Source organism: Camarhynchus parvulus, chromosome 2 (assembly GCF_901933205.1).
Source record: "Camarhynchus parvulus chromosome 2, STF_HiC, whole genome shotgun sequence".
Classification (NCBI taxonomy): domain Eukaryota; kingdom Metazoa; phylum Chordata; class Aves; order Passeriformes; family Thraupidae; genus Camarhynchus; species Camarhynchus parvulus.
The window spans coordinates 130,599,016-130,614,562 of NC_044572.1; the positions used below are offsets into that span (position 1 = coordinate 130,599,016).

A 15,547-nucleotide genomic window follows, 5' to 3' on the forward strand; every position below is an offset into this window, starting at 1 on the left:
ACAGCCACTTTTCTCTCTCTCCTACCCTTTGAGACCAAAGGCAACAAAATCCTTGTCACCAGTCTGGGACTGTGCTTCTCACCACGACTGGGCCTGGGGGTTCTTCAGTGCTCAGGGGGAAACCATTTTGCTCCCACAGCAACACCAGATTATTCCATCTGGGAAGATCCATGTGTCTGTCACCTTTGGGACTGGCAGGAGCAGTCAAGGTAGTAACTGTGCTCCTCAGATCTTCGCCATTTCAGGAAGTGATTCATAACAAATCTCAACATCATTCCAAAGTTTCTGTTCAAGACTGCCACCATTTCACCCGAATTAGAATATTCATGGGTTTTAAGTTCATTAATTCTAGTATTTTTCAACCTTCTGCTTGATTATCTTTAAAATGCATTATTATCCATCAGAGTGGTGGTATTACTAAGTAGGCAACTATTTAAAAATCAATCTGAATGACTGGAAGAGATGTAAGTCAGTCAAAGAATCTTTATGCAACAGTAAAAAGTAATTAGCTCATACATGCAAAACTTTGTGACACTGATTGAATGAAAGGATGGATGTACAAGCCTGGATGCTTCACTACAACTAAGACATGCAAACACCACGAGGAAAGCTTTTATGAAGGCTTTTATCTAATGTTGTAACTATCTCAAATAGTCTCAGATACAGCAGGTATTAAAATACATTTCCTCAAGATCCACAACCTGACATGAATTAGTCAAATTGGCCAGGAATCATGAAAAAAATTTCTGAAAAAAACCCACTGTGTTGGGACATCAGATGTAAACTTGATCTTTCCTGTAATTTATTTCAGTGCAAAAAAAAGTTATTGAATTATTACAGTAGATCTGTAAATAAGAGAAGCATCTTCTACATTAGAGTATTAACAGAAGTGTATATTTTACTTTTTTATAGACTCAAAATTCAGTGATGCATTAAATTTACTGTTGCTGTTAAGACTGCCTCATGTATGAAATATTACCTCTGAATTAAAAAATATTACAAAATTAATCAGCAAAATGGTTTGCTGCTAAAAACTTATCTCCAGAAAAAACTTACCTGCATTTTAACACTACCTCTTCAAGTGATGTATAAAATTATCAGATGATTTCTGAGTGACTGAAAATAAGGCTGAAAATATTTGATAAAATTTATTTACAAGAGTAAACCATATTTCCAATTACCTGCACAGCAAAAGTGAGGTCCTGAGAAATTAAGAGGAACATTTAAAGTTGCTGAAATAGCTTTTCCATCTGACAGAAGTATAACTTGCATATGGGTTGGGGGTGAGGCAATCCAGCCTGGGCATCTGCAATGCATCCCCATCAGTTTTAGTTTCTCACTTCCCTGGCCTCTCACGATGCAGGTGAGAAAATGAGCTGAAGGAACAGACAGTTCAGCTCAGCAAAAAACACCAGGTGTTACCAAGAAACTCTGACCAATCTGTGGTGTTTCAGAAAGAACTCTGTGCAGGCCATGTGAACTGAGAAGAGCGTCACTTTAGATGGAGAAAACGGAGTTTGAGTTCAGTCAGCCATGTGACTTGTGCCAAGATAGTGCAGTTTTGTTTAAAGAGCTCCTGCCAGAACTGCATCCCTCTCCCAAAACCATTTACTGTTCTGCCTGCCAGAGAGGTGGATCAGGTTTCTTTTCATCTTGGAGAAGGCTGAAATCTTGTACAAAACGCAACTGACTTTAGATCTTACACTTCCAAGAATCAGAACATTCAACTTCCAAACACACCTAATCAAATAAAAATATTTAAAGGCAGCAAGAGATAAGAGCAGTCAGGAAAAAAGGCTCCCTGGGAACATACACATTTTCATAAGGCTGATCAGCACATTAAACAACAGGCCACTAGAAGTCAGTATTTAGACATTTATTTCAGATATGCAGTTTACACGCATATTATTGAGCAAAACCGAATTGCAAATATACAAATACTGTAACAAGCATTACCAAACAACGTAACTGGCACTAGTGTTATAAGCTATTACTGAAACTGGTGAGGATAAGTCATGGAAGAGGACTGTAGCTCATGGCATTCTGTTCATCCAATCAAACCTCCAGTAGCACCATAATGGCAATACATGAAACACAAGACAGAACATTGTTAACTGTTATTCTGAGATTCACAACTTTTTTCATTTTAGTGAATTACTTAGCAAAAAATGTTAACAGTGCAGGCGCTTTGGCCAATGTCAGCTTGTGTTCAGCTGTACATCTTCCATTTGCAAAAAAAAGAAAAAAGCCAGCATATTTGGAACCTATCTTTGCATTTGGGCAGTCATTGCACTGCACTTAAGATTCTGGGACTGAAGACAGGCATGTCTTGCAAAGAGATGTGAAGTCCACTAAAGCCTGAGTGAGTCTTTGGTAGGCCAATACATCATTATTATATCTATGACAGTCATTTTATTCACTAGGATTTTCTTTTGTGATCCAAGGTGGCCAAAGAGGACATTCTAGAAAACATTACAGTAAAATCCTCAGACGACCAGGCACTTCAAACCCAGTCTTTTCCAAAGGCACCAAGAATGGACGGGGCACCAATTTTCCCCCTAATGAAAGGTGACTGCATCTGCTTTTCTACAATGCTTAGAAATCACTGGATTGTTATTTTACACTTTTTATACACTATATAGTAGCCTTACCTGCTGCATGATTGGTTGCATGAATAAAGAGGTAACCCCACTGTTCTACACAGGTGATGTTTCCATTCCACCATCTATTAAGTACCAACTTCTCATGTTTTGAAATTATGTAAAAGCCATAACCCTGCTCAAAGTGTACACACATACAAACACTTCTGACACAGGCTACATCCATCTGAAGATATGCAGTTCATTCTACATGCATTCTAAATACAGTGTGTCCAGTTATGAAACAAAATTGTCATTCTGAATATTCACTGTTGAAGTATGTTTGTATAGGTCTCTGCAGGTCTTTGCTTCCCTTAAATTTAAGAGTTCACACAAGAATGGTTTTAAGTCACTAATGCTGAGCTAACACCCTTTATCCCAAACCCCATATTTTCCAAGTGAACAGTGCAGGACATATTATTCATTTCAGCATTTAACATATTAAGAATTTACCAATTTTTATCTAAATACACCAAGTATATGCTTTCAAGCAAAGTCGTGGCAAAAATACAAAACATGGACATATTTGTACTGCTGTAATGCACTTGGTTAAAGCCTTCATGTCTCTTCATACAGGTCGAAGATCCATAGGAAGTATTTTGCCTTATCAGACAATATATAGAAAATGCAGTTGTATCAAAACCTTGCTCCTGCTGGTCACCTGAAACTTACGGAAGTCGCGTGTGATTCAACCAGCTCTGACAGGGTTCTTTAGTGGCAAATAGATTTTTGCAGCACTTACAGATTTACATTTCAGTCTGAATAGCAGTGCTTAATTCCACAGCCTGTTGTGAATGGTTGTTGTTTGTTTCTTTCAGTGTTTCACCAACACTTAAATCTACATCTGTCGAAGATCCATTATTAATGCTTTCCTCAGCAATGTAACTCAGCTGTGGAACATCAGTGCTTGGGGCAGCTGGAACAGGCACAGGGATTCCACTCGGCTGTGGAGAGTTTTCCAAGCGATCGTTTTCCACCTCTGGGAGAACACTGACTGTGGTAAATCGAGTGTGATAGTCACTGGAGCCATGGCTACAGGAAGTTTTCATACTTTCCATATCTGAGCAGCTGAACTCGGAGAAATGGCTGGAGTGTGAATCTGCTACAGATGGAATACTATCGCTCAGAGAGGGAGAGTCAAATTCACTGGAGTTTGTGCTTTGCTGCTCCAACAGCTGAGCATCCATGTCCTCTCTCGTCTCATTAATCTTCATGCTACTCTTCTTTCTCAGCTTACCTTTGCACTTCTTCCCCGCCGTGCTGTCCTTGGACCACTTGGTGGCGCCGGCCTTGCCCTCGGGCGGGCCGGAGCAGCCGCGCCCGGCAGCGCCGCCGTCCTCCACGCTGCTGCTCCCGCTGTGGTGCCGGAACTTGGCTGGCTTGGATTCGATATCCACCTGCACTTCCAGGCTGTTGCCTTCCCTACAACAGGGGAGAATCCGTCAGTGTCGTCGGAGGGTGGAACAAACTCTTGCTGCTTTGCTACATACATCCCTCCCACTTTCACTGCGTATCTTGTAAGGGGAAATATTTAACCAAATAAACAGCCCAAAGGAAAACACAAAGTCTGAACCACCAAACGCTTCACTGAGCCACAGCAATGGCATTCCTTTTTGGAAATAACCCTGGCAAAATGCAGAAAGCAGTCACACCTAATTCCATTTGTAACAAAATCTACTGTTTCAAAGTGTAATCTTGAATGCAGAACAGCTGAGGCATGCTTAAAATATCCTTGAATAAGCAAGGCTTATAAATATTCTATTTTCACCACATTTACCTTACCTGTCCAAAGGGATGTAGGAGTTCAGAATGGATCCTGCCATTGCTTTGGTACTGGCATTGTCACTAACTGTTCCCAAGCTAACTGTGCCAGATTCTCCACTCAGACTGTATCGTTCTTTCTGCACATCTGCTTGTACTTCCAGTCTTTGAAAGAGAAAGAGAAAGTGACATTTACTACCACAACAGTTAAAGCACACTGTCTGAAAATTAGCGTCACCTTGTAGATGACAGTAAGTAAATAAGTCAGTAATTATGAAATAAGAGTTCTTGAGTCACTCCAGTACAGATGGGCTTATTTACCCTACTGACACATGTTCTCCATTCCCACTGTCAAAATTACTAATTTTTTATTAAAACCAAGCAAACAAACACCTCAAAGCAAAACCAGAGTAATTTCCTAAAGGTGTTAACTGAAAGTTCTGGATTCTTTCCCTCCTGAGATTCACAAGGACAGATTCCAGGTTCAGCTACAGTTCTTCTGCAGATAGTACACTATCCTCTAAAAATGGTGAAAACAATCAGAAGGGTACATAAATTCAAGACATTATAGTACCCATGTATCCCCTGCTGCAAATCACTGCTAATCAAATAAGAGGCAGGGAACTGTGTTCTGTACTCTGCTTTACATTGTATTGCTATCAGCTGCAACAGGAATAATAGAAATCTGAGCAATCTTAAACTGGGCTCAGCAGATGTGCCAGAAATCAAATTACAAGCTTTTTTCCAAATGTCTTGTTTATCTGTGTACTGACATTGAAATTGGGGTTTTTTGGTTTGGTTTTTTTTGGGGGGGGCATTTTTTTTGTGGGGGTTTTTTTGTGGTTGTTGTTGTTTTGTTTTTTTGTTTTAACTCTCAGCTCTTTAAAGAAAAGGGTATGTGTATCTCACTCAGCAGTCACAGCCTGGTACACCTGTCCCAGCAGAGGAGAATTCTTGATACTATACTACTCTCTTTATTCTATATAGCTTGGAATGCCAAATTACTCAAAATGAGCAGTGTTGGCAGCTGATTTAAGGAGCAAACTCCATTCTGAACCCCACAGGCTAACAATCCTTTCTACACACTCTCATTCTCTTCAGGGTGCAGGAGAGCCAAGTCCCAGAAAGGTCCAAATTCACAGAAGGCACTGAGCATGTGCCAAGAAGCTGGCACCATGGCAAGGCCAGGTGTTCATCTGTTTCCCCTCCTGCCTGAACTCCATTTAGAGTCCACACTCCACCCAGGTGTTCTGAAGGCACAGCCTGGTGCCTGCAGACCAAACAAGTCAGCAGTTCTGACTTTTGGGTGAGGTGCACCAGAGAACACAATGGTGTTAGAGATGAGCTGCCTCCCTCTGACTCCTGCCTACAGGCAGCTCTCCTGGGGAAGCAGGAAAACAAGACCTCAGGCCCCACTCAGCCTTAACAAAAGCAAAGTCTTGAGGACTGTGGTCAGGCAGGATCTCGTGAAAAACAGTAAGTTTGTCAGAGATGAACTGTTCATCTCCCAGAGACACTTCCTTTTAATAGGAACCGATACTGAAAAGCAAAAACTGGGAAAGGGAGGAGGTGCACTGGCTGTGGCTGCAGGTGGAGCAGGGCAGAGCAGGGCTGGAGCAGGCCCCTCACCTGTTAAAGCAGTTGACCATGGCACTCCCTGAGAGGCTGCCTGTGATGCTGGCCCCAGCCAGGGCCATGGTGCTGGCTGTCTCGCTCAGGTTGTCACGGATGGCCCCGATCCTGTCCATGTGGCTGCCGCTGGCGCTCAGGCTGCCCGTCAGGCCGCCCACGCTGCCCTCCCCGATGCTGGGGTTGTGCCGCGCCTCCGCCACCGACGTCGTATCTGCAGAAACACACAAGGCTCCTCAGCTATGGAAGCAGCACTTAGCTGTTTCTGGAATGTGACTGTGAAAGCTGTTTCTGAAATCATGCTGAGAAGAAGGATTTATAAAACACATGGTCACAAAAAGAGAACTTTGTAAAAAAAGAAAACTCCCCCCAAACCAGAAATAATTTTAGAAGACACCTTTCTTGGCGCTGCTCTAATGGCTATGTCTGACATCAGCAAAATAACTAACCACGGATAGGACATGGATAAAAGGAATGCAGAGAGACCCCATCACACAGCATAGTGCCATGTAATCAAAAAATTGAAGCATCAGACCAGTCTTTAGTTGGGCCTATCAAAAAATAAAAAAATCTAACCAGCTTCCACAAACCAGGATTCTGAAAGAGCAACATTAATGGTATGTTAAAACTCTTACCTAGGGAGAAGGCTTGAGTTTGGCTTTGCTTAAAATGGGCAATAACTTTGTCATATAGCCCAGCACAAAATGACACAGAGAAGCAATTATCATCTGAGAGGCGCAATTTCAGCAATGAGCAGAAGCAGCCCCAAATGCAAGTAGCTACTCTAGTATCTAAGATAGAAAATACAAGTCACAAAGCCCATATTTATAGAAAACACAACACTGAATTTTCTTACCTACAGCTGCATTTGTTCCACCAACATTTACATCATTTTCATCATCAAATTCTATTCTGACACCTTTTCCATTGCCAGCTGACACACCACAGCCCCCACTTCGGCAGAGAGAAATTGGAACAACTCCATACACGTAAGCCAGCATAATAGGAACACCAATACCTACAGAAGGAAGTAGAGTTTTTCATTAAATTGACTTTTATTTTAGAGCTTTTCATAAAGACAACTTCATTTTCCAAGATTACTTAGTATTTGATTAATATTACACTTGAAAGAGATCAAGAGGGAGCAAAATTAAGAAATATTGGTAAATCACAAAGGCGAAATGACAGGAAAGTACTTTCAGCAGGCAGAATGTCCTCTGTCAGCATTGGTAGGAAGAGAAACTTAATGATTGATGAATTAATACTTTCCATATGTCCATAACATAATTTACAAACAAAATTAAAGTCCTTTATAGATTCACAAAGCTCCACTGGGGACTCCATTGTTCCACTTGAGAAGCAGAAATAGCAGACATCTATTTCAAATGTTGCTTAACTGAAAATATTAGCACCTCTACTACTTTAATAAGGGGCTTCAATTTACATCCATTTAAGGGAGACATGGCTTTGCTATCAATTTAATAGACTTAACATTATTATTACTCTGGGATTTTTCAATATAAGTTTTCCTTTAAAAGTAAACAATTCAATGGAGTACGGTGGCAGGAATTAAGGGGAACCAGCTGAAAGAACTGTAGACTAAAGCACAGACAGATACACACATGCACCCCACCACTTTGAGTGGAAGATGGAAGTTAGTCCTTTGGCATATGAATTAAATCATCCTATGGCTTTGCTGATGGAAGTATATAGAAGGTACAAAAACCAGCAGATTGAAAAATGTCAAGTTGGCACATTCTGAAAATGTCAGGAGAGAAGCAGACCTAATAGAAAGGCTACTCAGTCTAATCTAAATTAAGGGTTCCAAAGTCTCCTTCAATAGAAATTGTTCACATTCAAGGAGGCACTCAATATTCTTATAGTCATTCTTTTGAAAACCACACAATGCCCTGAGACTGGAGGCCATTTGTTAATGGCAATGGGGCAAGAGCAAAACTCCAAAAAATAAAACCCAAGTGCTTTCCCTGAAAAGCCACGTTTCATCTTTGTTCAGGAATAAGAAACAACTTGAGAGAAATGAAGTAAGGCAGACCTATAAATACAACTATGAGACTCTGTGTCCCACCACCTGTTTAGCAGGGATCTGACACCACAGCCACATAAGAACAATGCAATGCAGACTGACAGCAGTTTCATGGCTGGCACATCCTCATTTGCACAGTGGCCCACCATTGATAACAAGCAGCTTAAAGCCACAGCTTCATGGCCAAATTGAATCATCACTGGCTAAAAGTGGCCTCATCTTCTGGACGTTACTCATTACTCTCTGAGCACTGCTTCTGGCACAAGGGGGAACACTGCAGACAAAATGTGTGTACAGGGGGCTGATCCAGCTTAAAACTAAATGGTGCGTCTTAGTGTGAGTTAGCTATCCACAGCAGCTTACTGAGCAACTGTGAAGATGCCTGTGCTGCAACAAAGAAGAAGGCAGTGCCAGGCAAGGCCCCTCCTTTCAAAAACAATCCGGGTTTACACTGATCTTGAAATTACCTGGGAAGATGAGAAGACTATTTTGTAACAAACACCAAGATTCTCCTTAAATACTATACTCAACAATCACCATGATAAAAAGTATGATGTAATTTGAACTGACTCCCAGAGTAAAAAAAGTGGTTTGTCAACTACTGCAATGTTAAGTGTAAGAGACTATTTTTGTTCTGCATGGAGAAAATTTTGATATGAAGTTATTAAAATATGAATAGACTCTGTGGCAACAGTTTTTTTCTTGGTCATTTAAAAAATCTTTAAATATTTCAATCTTAAAAGCCAGAAGCGACAATGTGGAAACTTCAATTTTCAAGATAAAAATTAGTTTTAATTCTTCAGGAAATACTACATTAAAATCAAGTACTGTATTCTTGATTCTGCCCCAGTAAAATGTGTAACCTCAGACTCCTCCTTGTCTTGGTTCCTTCACCTACAAAAGGAAACTACAGCACTTAGTTATGTTATTCATGAGTGTTTATAGAGTTCTGGTTGCAAGGTGCTACCAAGACACAAAATAGTAGTATTTGCTTACCTACAGTTACTGCAGCTACAACTGGAGAAACAATTACAGATAAGGTTACACCACCTGCTATAGCCAAGTTTCGCTTGTGCTTTGAAATGTCTTTGCCTTCGTATCGATTGTGAATCTTGAAAGAAGAAAAGAAAGGCGGTTTAGAGTATTATCAACATCAACAATACACTGCTGCAAGGATGGAAGAAGTGCAATCATCACTTCTATGCAACAATTTATTTCTTATCTTAAAGAAAATAAAATTTATACATATCCTAATTTCAGGCAATCTCTTCCAAGTAAGAAGTCCTCCCACCCAGCAACTAAGCATTTATTCTCAGCCTTGACTTTGAAGAGCTAAGTAATTGAAGAGCTTTGTTTAATCATTACTCCAGATTACATGGCTGAGAAAAGCAGACAAAATTCAGGATAAAGGAATTGCCACATATGATCAAATTGACACATCTTATTCCCAACTGTCTTTTCCCTGAACAGTATGGAGTTGAAACTTGCACAGATTACTAGAGCTATAGAAACAGGCTGACATAACAGAGCCACAAGAGAGTCTTCACCAAACAGCCTGGAGGGAGGGGAAAGCAAGAACTCCACTTCTCCAGCACCTCCTCATGACAAGCTGTTGAGACAAGAAATGTTTCTGCAAACCTGAGTCTTAGTTGTACTTCTGTTTACTGAGGAACCTGCTGCTCAAACCTCTTACTGATTATTCAAGTCTGCAATAACTCTGAAATGTGACTGCCTTAAACTCACCTGCCACAAACCCCACAAGAACCTGAGAGGCCTTTAAAGATCACCGTCCTACAGAGACTTCCCACATTTGTGTGTTTCATTTATTCTCCCTAGGAACATGGTTTTTCAGAGGTATGCACTACATCTAAGATATAATTACAAAGGAACAACAGGTATCTTAATGGCTGTCACAAAGCCAAATTAATCCTCACTCCATCTAAGGAAGGACACAAAAGATGAGTACACAAGAAGACAATGACAAAAAATGAGTGTCATGCTTTCTAAATAGCATGTTGCTGAATGCTGTGCTTTCTAAAATATAATTTCAATTAGAGATTTGGTAGGGCTGTTCTCATTTTGGAATAAACAAAGTCTTTGTTCAGGCAAGGAAAGGGCAGAGAAGGCACTGTGCTTTGTGCAACAAGAATGCATTTACTTGCTCTGAGGTACAATGCAGAGTGAGGGAGGACTTGAATATTGAACATGCCTATGGATTAAAAAGGAAAACTGAACATGAACACTCTCACAGTGTAAGTATGTAAGAATTATAAACCCAGAAAGATTAGGTTTCACGGGGCTCTGAGCAATTAGCAGGATCACCTAAAGTGCTGAATTTTACTCTTATGGACAATTTCAGCTCCCGAAACAAAAGGCATAATACAACAAACAGACATCCATAAAGGTTACTGGATTCCTTAAACACAAAAAAAAAAAAAGGAATGGAAGGAAGAGGTTACAGAGTAGAAATTGATTTAAAACATCAAGATAGAAGGCCACACTGGTAGAAACTATTATGAAATAAGAAACTTCTGGATATTGACTAAATAATAAAGAATAATCAAACAAAAATACTAAGCCAGATTTCAATAAACACAGAAACCTATCAGGCTACAAGACTTGTATCTATAAAACCAGAACACTAGCACTTCCTCAAGGAAACTCTATCAAAGCACAAGCACAAACTCTTCCAATGCAAAGGACAGACAGAATGTTGAAAAAGAACAATGAAGCTTTTTTTACCAAAGCAGCAGCAGCATTAAGGAAATAGAAAGTAGGTCAAATTACTATGAATGGGTATAGAAGAACAGCATGAGGGCGTTAGGCCAAAATCAGAAAGGTTAACCTAGAGGAGACAAAAAGCAAGGGATATCAAAGTCAAGAAGAAATTATTCTATGAGTACAGTGCTAGTAAGAGGAAGACCAAATTGGATCAATTTGCTGTTTAACAAAAATGAAAGACAGCCAGCAGATGAAACTGGAGACCTGTTCCTGTTTTCTTTTCCCTTCACTTGTCATTGAAGATCAACTGTGAGCCCGACAACTGGTAACAAAGAAGTAAGATCTGTACAAATACAGCAGATTGGAGTGTACTTACATGAGTTGATCTGAGAAATATCTCAGCAGGCCAAATTTCAGAGTCATTAATAGTAATTTTTGAAAATTATTATTAGTAGATGTCTGAAAAAAAAAATCCAGGAAAACTGGAAATGGTTAAATGGCAATGATAATCTTAAAAAGGGTACAAACCAAGAAGCTGAGGAAGTAAAAGACCACTGAATGAACTTTCATTTCCTGAAAATTGGGACCTTGTAAACATCAAAGCAAAGGTAGGAAACAAAAGGTCACAGTGAGGTTTTTTTTTTCCAAGTAGAAATCATGCCAATTTAATTTTCTCCTGTAACAAGATAAGTCAGCCTTGAGGATGGGGAGAAACAGATGTCACACACTGACTAATTAAATTCTTACATTCTTGCATGACACTCAAGCAGTTATAATAGTCCAGATTGAAAAAAAAAAAGATGAGAGAAATCTACTAAGCTTCATGTTAAACTACAGAAAACATGAGAATAGTCATTTCTTTAACTACCCAAACAGAGACTCTTCACTCCATACTTCTTCTGAGAGATACGCCTTGGATCCAAGAGTATTGAACATTTTCATTAATGTGGAAGATGGAAGGAGAGGAACGTGTGTGTTGAAATTCAGGCCAGTACAATCTGGCATGGTTACAAGAAAGCCAGAATTCACTCCAGTTATGAGAAGCTGAAAAAATGGTCTGAAATGGCCAGATGCAGCTGAAATGGCCTGACATGACCAGATGCAGCTGAATGGCAATGAGTCCAAGACTACCTGTAGGAAGAAGCCAATTGCCTGAATTACCAGTATGTGGGAAAGGGTTTGTGTTTTAGAGCACACAAAATGAAGCTAGCACGTTGTTGAAGAGAAGGTAACTGGTAGTTACTGGCACAGAATCACCCCTTCATTTAACTCAGCAGTAGTAATGCTGCAGCTTCACTGCTGTATTCAAACTGGACAAAAAGGTGGCATGAACAACTACAAGGAAAGCCAGAAGAGGAGAATCAGAAACCTAAACCAGTGTTTTCTTGACAGTTCATCAAGAAAAGCTGGAAGAGCTAGGTTTGTTAAGAATGGACCTGAAGTATCATTAAATATGTAACAGCATATTGCAAAACAAAAGGATTCTCTGCATCAGCTGAAGAATAGAGCAGTAGGAATCTAATGTAAATTCTCTTCCTATACCTATGATAAAAATACAAAGTTTTTCTAAGAAAACCAAGCTTGAAGGGCCTGTGGGATCTCCATCGTCAGATGTTTCAAAGTGCAAATATTTGATAGGGGTCACAGAGAAATGACCACTAAGCACTGGGGTACCACAGAAATTCTCACCAGGCTGTCCTCACAGACTAATGCTCTGAGACTTTAGTACATGAAAGGTGCTCTGCGATGGGGCCCTATTCCAAAATATAATGAGAAAAGCTAATAGTGCAGTTTGAAACAGGTAACTGCTGCCTTCTTCCTCTCCTCACTTAGAAGGTTCCAGTGACTGTATGGGACTAAGCTGTAACAGAATTAAAAGGTCAAAACCCAAATGTAGCAGAAAGTAGGGTACTTGTTAGAAAGAAAAAGATTAAACAAATACAGTGGAAAAGCTGCACCCCTGTACATTTTGTCTAGCAGACACACTCCCCCTTCCCTCCTCAACAAATGCAGAATTATGAGTCTGTGCCAGTCACTGTGAGAATCCATGCTGATAAAAGCAGAAAAACAAATCTTCCAAGCCATCATTTCAAAAAGCCTATTTCCAAAAGATCTAGATAACTTATTACTATATCTTGAATTATATATAAGAATTTGTTGATTACTTTATAGCAAAAGGTATTATATTATTTAAGAGGAAATATATCAACTGCCCTCTGATTAACATGATCATTTTTAGCTCCTTCCTAGAAGTAAAATGAAGGCAGGCTAGCTAGCACTGAAGACTGTTCCACACTGGTGGACTGGCCCAAGGCAATTAACAAGCTGCTGAGTATAAATGCTTAAATATGTCTATACAAAAACCAGAACTAGTATAATTTTATACTAAAATTCTGGTAACTAGCTGCTTTTCAGAAAAAAAAAGTCCTTTTTGTCTTCTTTGTACTCTAAAAATTGTTCAATTTTAAGGGACAGAAGGGGAACCAGAGATTAAAACCGGAGCAATTCTGAAAAAAGCATGCAGGAACTTTCATGGCAGGATGTAGAAATCGGAAATTGTTTGGTGTTTCGCTCTGCAAGTTTTAAGAGAACCAAGGTTCTTAAAAACACTGCTTTTCATTCCTCAACAACTGACACATATATCCTTGAACAAAGCAGGGGTTGGTTACTTTGGTATTTCGGAGATTTTTTGGGTTTTTGTTTTGTCTTTTTCTTTTAGAGACCAGGTAAGATACCCAACTGAACATAGTATCACCCAAGCCATACAACAGAAGGTAAAACCTGAAGCATGTTGGGAGTTGAAGCACTTTTTACCTTACGTCCCACATAGACAGGAATTCCAATAATCATAGCAGGAATAGCAATGCCAGCTATTAGGGCAATTCCTACAGGAGCTCCAACAAGTGTCCCTAATTGCCACAGGATTTTCTTCTTACGGCTCCATGGCTTCTTTCCCCAAAATGTGCAACCTGATGGGCTAATAGAGAGAAATAAGAATGCTGTAAAGAAGCAGTAAGTAAATCAAGGTAGCTATACACTACTAAACATTTCTCTAGTTACAAAATTATTGTCCCTAGGTTCAAGTTACAGATGTAACACATCATCATTTACTTAATCAGATTTTTTTTGCCTTGAAAACATATTTTGCAATGTAACAAGAAGCATATTGCATATTGCTACACACCAATATATGGCTCACAGTAACTGGTATAATCAGAACTTCTGTATTGCCTAATACAAGGACAATATAAATGTATTAGGACATCAGTAAAAAGAGGGTGTCTTAATCCAAAATACTTGATTTGTACTAACAACACGTTACATGCATAAAATTTATAAAATATTTTAAAATAAAAATAATAAAACAGTAATTTAAATACATATATTGAAAACTGACTTAATTCTCTAATAGGAATACTTCAACTGTGATTCTCTACTCCAAGAAGAAGAAAGCCAGACTTACAGCACTTGGGAATCTTCTTCTAAATACTTTAGAAAACAAATCACCAACCACATAGAATTTGTTTTTCTTAAATGTACCTTAAATAATGTAAATCTGAGATCTCTTTCATACATAGCCAACAGAATTCACAGCCGCAGACGGCACAAGTCATGTGATTGCAGCTTCCATCATTCATTTTTATTATATAAGCAGCACAGCGTGGGCATGGCTTTATGTCATCAGCTGTTTAAAAACAAATATTAGAATCATATCAGTTCTTTAGACAATCAAATATAATCACAATACAGACATACATCTGGGAAAACTGATCGAACCGTTATCTGAAAAACTGAAGAAGTTTTTTATAAGGTTGCTTTACAAATCTTCATTTGGCCATGACTTGGTATCAAATCTGTTTTTAAAAACCTTGGACGGAGCAAGACTAATGAAAACAAGGTGTAGTAGACCACATTCAAGTAATTAAATAGTTAATGCATACTCTCTGTTCAAGGATTTTCTAAGCTTAATGAAATATATATTAGAGTCTGACATTAAATATGTATGCTAACACAGGACTGATAATAAGGTCTCTTTAAATATAATCCTCTTTTACGTTTCATGCTGTTATGAAGAAGAACCTTGTACTTTAATATTCAGTCTCCACTCTGTTAACATATCTTAAATTCATCTCCCCATTCACATTAATGTACTTCTTTGGTACTGCCAACCTCCTCCTGAATCCTTTTTACAGCCCTACTTTATGCTTACTAACTCCCTGCAAAAATATAGTGTAGCAGAAGAAAACTCTGGAGAATCATCATGTTCCCAAGTCAAATGTGAAAAAATGAGGTTAAGTGACCAGCTCTGTCAAACAAGGGGTCCTTGAGCAACAGTGAAACACACACACCCCACAGTTGTGATCTTCACTCCTGTTCAGCACCTGCACTTCAGGACAAGCTGTTTATTCAACAGCAGCAGAAACACCTTGCAGTTCCTAGCGCAAAATTCCAAGTCTACTGCTTCGGTGCTACTAGGTAGGACAAAGGGAAAGGAGAGCTCATACTCGATAGAAAGAATACCTAAAGAGGTGCAGAACCAGCAGAAAAAAGTACCTCTACCAAGCCCAGTGCACAAGGAGTAAGCAGCTGAAAGGAGTCATTAGCTACTCCCACATGAGAGCACATGCACAGCCTACAGGGCAGAAAGTACACAGAGCAAGTTCTACAGCACAGGAAAAGCAGAGCTACTGCTCTTCAGGCTGAGAGGGACTGAAAGGGTAAGGAAAGGAGGTGGTGTGCTAATTTATTTAGC

General features: G+C 39.4%; 1 protein-coding gene across 4 annotated transcripts in view; it reads right to left on the bottom strand.

Moving 5' to 3' along the window:
* Window positions 1-1,861: 1,861 nt before the first annotated feature.
* Window positions 1,862-15,547, bottom strand: part of RNF19A (ring finger protein 19A, RBR E3 ubiquitin protein ligase) — a 57,239-nt gene continuing 43,553 nt past the window's right edge. For all 4 annotated transcript variants that reach the window (XM_030966124.1, XM_030966141.1, XM_030966133.1 and 1 more), the window contains 7 exons: window positions 14,335-14,479; window positions 13,609-13,771; window positions 9,070-9,184; window positions 6,886-7,047; window positions 6,030-6,243; window positions 4,422-4,565; window positions 1,862-4,061 (listed from right to left, as the gene is read on the bottom strand). In XM_030966124.1, the coding sequence (XP_030821984.1) occupies window positions 3,386-4,061; window positions 4,422-4,565; window positions 6,030-6,243; window positions 6,886-7,047; window positions 9,070-9,184; window positions 13,609-13,771; window positions 14,335-14,479 (1,619 nt within the window). In that variant the 3' untranslated portion in view covers window positions 1,862-3,385. The remainder of the gene's footprint in view (window positions 4,062-4,421; window positions 4,566-6,029; window positions 6,244-6,885; window positions 7,048-9,069; window positions 9,185-13,608; window positions 13,772-14,334; window positions 14,480-15,547) is intronic.